The following is an 8,383-nucleotide window of genomic DNA, read 5'->3' as shown; positions in this document are numbered from 1 at the left end:
AGTCAACCTCATTGAGCTTCTGCTGCAGGAAGAGCTTGGCTGGTGCTATACAATGTATAGCTAAATAAGGGAGATTTCTTGATTTAACTGTGTATTACACCGGTCAGCTACGTCATTCTAGCTAGAAAAATATGCCAGTGTTGGCCATTCACAATGTATAGTGAAGTTACCGTAATACTACCACTGTGAAAAAACTTATGGATTTGAGTGGTGAATGTAATGTGTAGACTTATAACACCATTCACGAAGAAAGCTTATATACATCATGTTGGCTCTGGTTATGTTATACAGGCCATCTAGGTTTACATTATTAAATGTATAATCAATAGGTAGCTTGTCGCTCAGCTACAGAGAATCCCAAGTACACAATGCCTGCATCTTTATAGAAGCAGTGAAAATGTTTATACACAGTATATGTGGATGCTCTTTCATGTATATATATAAATATATGTATGCGGTGTGGATGCCCATGTTGTATGAATGGAATAGTCTGGGCTTTTTGATGGGATTTGGAAGGTTTTTAGGGAGTAATCCTATTGCAGCTTGCTATAGCTCTCGGTTTCTGTCCGCCACTCGCACATTCTCTTGCTCTAGGCAGAGGTTGTAACACTTAAAAACGGTGACCACACTATCTTAACTGGCCTGTGTCTTAAAAAAAAGATAAAATGACTTAAGGCATAATGTAAATTGTGTATTTACAAATTATTAATTTAGACATCTGCAACACAATAAATCCAATATAAAAATATTTCCTTGTTTTTCTGCCATATATACAAATGGAAACCAAAAGGCTGTCTGTCACTTGAATAGATGCTCAGCTGCAGAGAGGAAATTTCCTTCAAACTCATGGTCCGAGAACCTGGAGACAGAAAGACGCGCGTTCTGCCTTATCGCCAGTCTTTCCTCCGGGGACAGAGAGAGAATGTGATCCATGGCTGAAGCATAGCCGTCCTCGCTGTCTGCCAGGAAGCCAGTTTTCTGTCCTTCATAAGGGATCACAATGTCCATCTTGGGGCCTCCTGAGTTGTGTGCCAAAATGATGGTCCCAGCTGCCATACATTCAACTACCCCTGCAAGACACATATTAGGGTCATATTAATCATGTATTTTACAAAGATTTACAGACAACCTTACTAGAAAAGTTGGGAACGATCAAACGTTAACCCTCCACAGCATGACGCTCTACAGAAACCGCTGAGAAGATACCATTGCAGGACACTGTCAGTCATTGCCTATGTAACAAGTAGACTTGTGCATTCATTTTCGTTCAAACTTAATTTTTTACGAAAACCGCCTGTTTCCTGCATTTGTACATTATTCTTCATTGATAAATATTGGTGACAATAGAGTATGTATAATATATATTATTGGGGAAATTCAGTCATCTGTCAGTGTCTATTACTACTACTGCTGCTGCACCTCTTTGACCGTCTTTACTCTGGGGGAACCTTTTAAAAATTAAAAAATATATATATATAATTAAAGGGGAGTCCATAAGGTGTCAGGGATCTCCTCCTTTGAGAAAGCCCCCCGAATGTCAGTCCAAATCAAAAAAGGTCCCCGAATTTCACCCAAGCCAAATGGCTAGGAAACTGAATTCCCTGCCCAAAAACGACGTGGAAAAAACTTTTGTCCACATCGAAGTTGCCCGCCGTGCACAAGTCTAGTAACAAGTATTTACAGTTGGTTTTCAGAGACATTGCCGTTTGCCCTACATACTACATCTGCTTTGCCAAGAGGTTCTTACCAATTCCAAAGTGCTCGTTCCACATGGTGTGTAATCCAATGGTAGCTTCACTTAGGTACTTCTTCAGCTCCTCAAAAGGAATATTCACTTTGAACTCCACAGGAACTCCAAGTTCCTGACTAAGCCTTTTCAGTCCAGACACCCGGTCTTCATCTTCTTTGTTGCGACAGCCACCGATCAGTAGAAGTTTCAGATTTGCTCGCTCTTCAGGTGTCTTCGTGGCCAATAACGCGCTGAACGCCCTGATCTGCAACGCATGGTCTTTTTCAGGCCGGAACTGACCAATCGACACCAAAGACCGTTCATGTTTCTCTTGCTCCAGGTTTAATTTAATATCTAAAAATGTCTGCACATCGCAAGGTGGATAGACTATGTGTGTGCACTCACTACATTTCCACAAGTCAAGGATATGGTTAAAGGTCCACGTAGAGTTAACCATTATGATGTCGCTACACGAACCAACCCATCCGTACAACAATGCAAAAAGGGTGTAATAGATTAACTTCATTCTGCTTAGGACAGTATTATTAGAAATATAAGTAGAATTGTTGAACCTGGAGTGTTGGCTGCGAACCACGGACAGCATATCTGTACTGATAGTGGGGTAATGTACATAGCAGCCCACTCGGCAGCCTCCGATATACTTGAAAAGAGGTAAAGTGAAGGCATAGCCCATGGAGTCTATATAAATATCTGGCACACACTTTACCAGGGCCTCCCAACCTAGGAAGATGGAGCCGAGGCTCTGGCCTAGTAAGGTGAAATGAGGGTATTTCCTGGCTTCCACAAGGTCCCGCTTTTCCAAAAATATAAACTTCACAGGGTGGGTTAGATTGATGTTAAAGCGAGCACTCGCCCCATTAAGAATCTGTTCTTCAGAGACATCGGTGTCTCCAGTGTAAACGACATACATGGCCTCTTTATACCTAAGAGAACCAAAAAAGCATACTTTTACTCATATGTTAACGTTAAACAGCTATTCTACGACATAAGCAGGCACAGGTTGTTGCTATGAATGCAGACTTTCGGCCGCATCCCATGTACCTGTGTGCAGGAGACATACAAAACACCTGGCCTTCCAATGGATTATGTATTTTTCTACCAAGTGTACGATCATTGCGTTAATTCATGTCCCCCCCCCCCCCTTTTTTTAAATGTAAATGTATTTAAAATTAAATAAAATTGACTGGAAGACAATGCGTTCTACATTTAGAAAGAAAAAACAAAACAAACTCTGCAGTACCGTATTGTGTTTTCTTGAATTCTAGGGCAAGTTCTTCTTTTTTAACTTAATTATCACAATGCTAAAATAAAATTGCTATTAAAAACCTTTGACCGTAATAAGAAGTAAACAGGAATACGTTTAGACCGAGACTTACGGTACCTTTTCTGCAAGGCTCTCAGGGCACACCAAAGCACCCGCTCGCCTCCGCCGCCGGCATTACAGTAAGGGTGGAAAAACGCCACGACCTTCCGCTTCTTTCCATCCTTGCCGACATGTACGGTCTGCTTCTTCTTATGCTGAATCCATAACCGCAGACAATGCAGGACCGTGACCACGACAAGGCATAAAATAACACTTACGATGAGCCCCGGGATGAATAACGTCTTCAGCAGCCTTGGGAGGAGAAATGAAAAAGCAAATTTCTATTAGCAACCACTTAAACAGATCGAGGGAAATCATGCCGGGGGGGGGGCGGGGGTTAGGTTTCTATATTAAAGTACGCAATGTTTCCAACAGCCATAACATTTTTGTTTATTTAATATAGATTAAAAGAATTTAATTAAACTTAATATTCAAGTAAAAAAAAAAGTGAGATTTCTTTCATACCAATAAAAAAACTCTCATAGTAGCAGTGACTCCATTATTATTATTAAAGGCTTGTTTCTAAAATTTAAAACAAAAAAGATAAATATCAAATCTATTAGTTAGATCTGCCACTAAATAATATCAGTAATATTATCCCCTTAAGGACAATGGGCGGTCCCTAAACCCATTGAAAACAATGCATTTTGAGCCGGTACATGTACAGGCTTTGTCATTAAGGGGTTAAATTATATAAACTGCATGTTCTAGGGAAACGCTTCCCAAAGCGGCAAGCCTAGATCTAATACTTCTAACATTTAAAAAGGTCCTACGGAAAGGCGGCCGATATTTATTCTGTTCTTATTACCTTCTTAGTATACTTACGGGTTTTATGTATCCTAAAATGTAAAGGGGGTTATTCACTAAAGAGGGAGTCGTGGTTTTTAAAGCCTTTAAATCAATATTCATCATGAGGGCCCACACCAAAGTGACTCTCAAGACTTTCAAGAAAGCTCACTTATTTAGCTATACAAACACATTGTACGTACACACACACACACACACACACACACACACACACACACACACACAGATATATATATATATATATATAGATATATATATATATATATATACACATACACACACACGTAATACCCCCTGGGGCTAGTTTCATAATGTATAATAATGTATAATACCACAAACTCTCCTGATAACTCTATCTTTAGTAAATAAACCCCGACATCACCGACCAGCGACACTTTACATCAGACAGGAAAGTATAAGGGATGCTGTTGACATGGTTACTTCATCTAGCATCACGTGAACGTGTCCTATTTCTATACCATACGCTTTTCGGATAAACCAATAACCCCCTCGCAATGAAGACAAACGGCCCCCCATCTCCGAAAAGTCACAGTCACCAGCTCACCTCAGCAGCCCGCAGACGCAAAACAAACCTGCCATGACTGTGAGACACTGCAGCACACGTCACACCAACATTCAGCGTGCCTACATCCCGAGTGCCTATTGGCTGCTGCTGGAACGCATGCCAGCGAGCCAGTGACGTCAGAAAATAGGTGTCAGGTGACTTAGCAGGGCGTCGCTGCGCCCTTAGGGGCGGGGTATTGAATGAATGACAATTGGTTGGCTTGAGTTGTGGTTGTGTAAGTGATGGTTTACCTGCGCTGTTACCAGCAACAAATCAATGTATAAAAAGGTCGCTGTTATAGATCGGCCGCTTTATGGGTCCATAGTTCACTGTCCCCGCACTGTGCGCACAGCACTGTACATGGCAGGTCATATACGCGGTTCTGGGAGGCAGCAGCGCAGAGGGGAGCATTTAGGTAACCTATTCTTCGCACACGAACACTTTATATTCTATAATCAGATCCTAATCTGTGTACTGCTGCATACATTTCAGCACAGGACACATACATCCGATAAAAATGGGCAAAAAACCCTTATTTTAGTTAAAACAGAAAAAGATCTTTAAGTTGAAAAGTTGAGATTAAGCGTACGGCTAGCTTTCTGCCCATTTACCTCCCCTTTACTTTATTCAGAATACGCGCTCGCGTAAATTAAATAAAATCTATACTCTAAATGGGCTTTTATATTACATTTTATCGTTTTAACTAATCCTTATTTTATTACGTTCCTAAAAAAGCCAGTAATATTACTCGGTGCTTTTAAAAGGTGGATAACACATTTTATTTTGTTGTTCAAAGAACCAAATTCTGGTTAATGGTTGTAATGTGTAATCTTATGTATCGAGCCGAACGTTGTTTTTGTATTGATTGCCCCAGATTTAGCGCTTTGGTGCGTAATTTTGTTTCTTCTGTTGTTTTAATGTTACTGGTTAGTTTTTCATAATTTTATTTATTTTACTATTTTTTTTTTTTTTTAAGTCTACAGACTATTCTGTACGCCGCACTGTGCTCATCATGTAACCAGAAAAGTTGTTTTTGTAACTAAGGTTTGTTTGATTATTTCTTAACAAGACTTAAATACCGTATTTTTTGTAACAGTGATGACATTCGGTAAATATTGGGTGAGTAATTCAATTTTGGGAACATTTCATACAAATTTTTCATGTCCTAGAGGTCATCATTACTCTCTCCCAAAATGTATTTACTCTGGAAGGGCTGCGGAGAGGTCAGTAGAAAAAGAAAATCTGGAAATGTGTACAAAAGTAGGTTTCTGACTTATTTTTGTTGGAGCAATGCCAGGACAGAATGGTGATCTGTATAACACTTTTACAAGAAGGGTATCTTCTTATATGAATTATTGTAATGTAGGAAAATGTTTATAGCAAGTTCAACAATGTACATGAAATATCACTAAAAAGGAAAAGTTTGCGCTTTGGGTTTTTAGATTTATTAGTTATTTGACATATAGGAAGGTGATGTAAAAGAAGCTTTATTTTGCAGAGAGGGTGGTAGATACATGGAACAGCCTCCCATCAGAAGTGGTAGAGGCTAATACAGTGAGTTAATTGAAACACACATGGTATAGGCACATGGCTCTCCTGGATCCATGATGAGACCAAGGACTGATTAAGGTCTGAGTTTTTAAAATGGGCAGAATAGTTGGGCCGAATGGTTCTTCTCTGCCTTCCATGATCTAATAAATTCTATGATGTCATAATTTACGCCAATCCGTGTAAAATTAAAGGTGTTGGTCCAGCTCGCACAAAACCTTAGCTGTACTCTCTACCATTAGGGAATGTCAGTATAGTTTTTCTTTTGAAGGTTAATCCCATATAAACATTACAAAAAAACAAACCCTTTTAAGACCCTTCAGTTTCCATTGTGACGAGCTATCAGTACCAGCTTTCTGTGTCAAATGACAAGCATTCCCTGAAAAAAAAGCAAACCTTTACAACACTAATTATGTCTGGGGAGGGTTTGGGAATTTAATTGTCCTAGAAATGAAGTTTCTAAAGTTGCGTGTAGTAATAAACATTAAAGAGTAGGTGGAATGGCACGAACTCATGGGATACGTCCGTATGAACTTACGCAGCTTTTGGAAGGTTCTCCCACTTCTCCTGTTTGCCGTCGTATGTTATTGACTCAATCTGTTACCATCTGGACAACAACAAAACCCGTTTGCTCAGGTTTAGCGTGTCTGACTACAAACCGAGTTCAAATTTGCCTAATAATATGCATTATTTAGTATTTAACACAGGAAAAAAGGAGCTGCGTTCTTTCACACATTTTCTTGTATACACGTTTTCAATAGCTACACTAACATTACAATGAGATATGGATTAGTATCAAACAAGAGGACAATTACAAAGAAAAGTAATATCAAACACTCATAAATCGGCTGATCTTTAGTAATTTCTCTAGAAAATGTGATTCTGCCTGTGTTTGATTATGGTTCTGCTCCTTCTAGAGAAATAATTAACTAAGCGACCTAGAATTTTAAAAGAACAGTTTAGGGGGTATCTGTGCAAAGTAGAAAGGTGCATCAAAGCAAACGGTGGGCCAGCCATGTCCAAGGTGGAACTTAGTTGGGTCATCTTGACCATAGCCGCCCTCTTCTCTAGGTTTCTAGTAGTTGTGGCCATCTCCTTCTACAACCACCCACATCTAAGTCATTATCCGGCCGCTGCCAGTCACGTTCCACTCACTCCCATCTAAACATGATGTTTAGTCATCACTCCTCCGTAACACTCTGAAGTAGGGTTGGACATCTTTAGATCTTTAAACCCTGAACAGCCATTGTTACCGGTATCCTGTTGAGGCACTGAGGAAAAAAGGTAGGCTATTTGGGTTTTCATTTTGCTAGTTTTGAAAGTTTTGGAAGTTACAGTAGATATTTCTATAATGGCAAACATTCCCATTCACAAAATATTTTAGAATGTGTTTTTCAATGGAACAGTCTGTATCCGTGTGGATTTGCCAAAAGTATACTGGCAATATTCATTAAAACTGGAAATTGCAGACTCATTTTAGCTCTTTGTGCCCCATAATGGATGTCATTAGTGGGATATCTGTTATTCCAACCCGCAAAGGATTTTTCTTAAAGGCCAAAAGGTGTTCCAACCTCAAAAGTACCCAGGGGTATCTCATGAGGTACTTATAGGTCTCTGGTACATCCATGTCTAGCAGAAGTAACCTCAAAATAAAATATGGTAATCAAATGTTTCGAGTTTATCCTTAGTTCACCTTTTTTATATAAATTCTGTATCTTCATATACTATTAATTAATACATGTATGTATATATATATAGTTTTCTGGTGTATATAATAACAGGAACTCAGAATTCCAGCGTTTACTTCCCTGATTAATCTTTAAACCCTGCTGTGGTCATAGAGCCAGCGCCCCACGCCGCGCACCTAGCAAACACATTTCTACCCGAGGTGTGTGTGGAGACTAATCACAAGGCCCACAAAAAGTGAAGGTGATAGAAGGCCCAATAAAGATAATACCCGCAGGTGACAGACATGTTATATAAAGTTGGAGTCTTCAGCTGGATCCCTGGGAGACAGACATTGCTCCTCGGTAATTTCCTTAGGCCCTCTCCAGCTCCAAACTCCATAGCCATTGGACCGGTTTCTGCAGATTGCCAGCTTAAGGCTCTTAAAGATCCATGGAGTGTCCAGTGAACAAAGTCCGGTAGCAGTTATGAGATAACCTTAGGGTTTTGGTCTGATTTGAGTAAGAATATTGTAGACAAAGACAGACGTTTTGTAGACCACCGGATAATTATTATTTATTGGTCATATTCTGCAGCGCTGTACAATACTGATGGACTTATACATCACTCGGGAGTAATGCTTCCGATTAAGGTCAACAGATACGATAGATCTCCAATTCTACAA

General features: G+C 39.7%; 2 protein-coding genes across 2 annotated transcripts in view; one reads left to right on the top strand and one right to left on the bottom strand.

Moving 5' to 3' along the window:
• Positions 1 to 678: 678 nt before the first annotated feature.
• ALG11 (ALG11 alpha-1,2-mannosyltransferase) lies at positions 679 to 4,560 on the bottom strand. Its single transcript, XM_053456322.1, has 4 exons — positions 4,486 to 4,560; positions 3,132 to 3,365; positions 1,748 to 2,673; positions 679 to 1,070 (listed from the first exon to the last, which is right to left on the bottom strand). Exons 1-4 carry the CDS (start codon positions 4,518 to 4,520, stop codon positions 799 to 801), a joined length of 1,467 nt encoding a protein of 488 aa, XP_053312297.1. The 5' UTR covers positions 4,521 to 4,560; the 3' UTR covers positions 679 to 798.
• A 114-nt stretch (positions 4,561 to 4,674) lies between these two features.
• Positions 4,675 to 8,383, top strand: part of ATP7B (ATPase copper transporting beta) — a 36,069-nt gene continuing 32,360 nt past the window's right edge. Inside the window, exon 1 of the mRNA XM_053456321.1 lies at positions 4,675 to 4,900. The gene's annotated coding sequence lies outside the window, so the exon portion shown is untranslated. The remainder of the gene's footprint in view (positions 4,901 to 8,383) is intronic.

The sequence above is a fragment of the Spea bombifrons genome, chromosome 2 (genome assembly GCF_027358695.1).
Source record: "Spea bombifrons isolate aSpeBom1 chromosome 2, aSpeBom1.2.pri, whole genome shotgun sequence".
NCBI lineage: Eukaryota > Metazoa > Chordata > Amphibia > Anura > Pelobatidae > Spea > Spea bombifrons.
The sequence above is the reverse complement of the archived record's forward strand: the minus strand, read 5'-3'. Positions and strand labels throughout refer to the sequence as shown.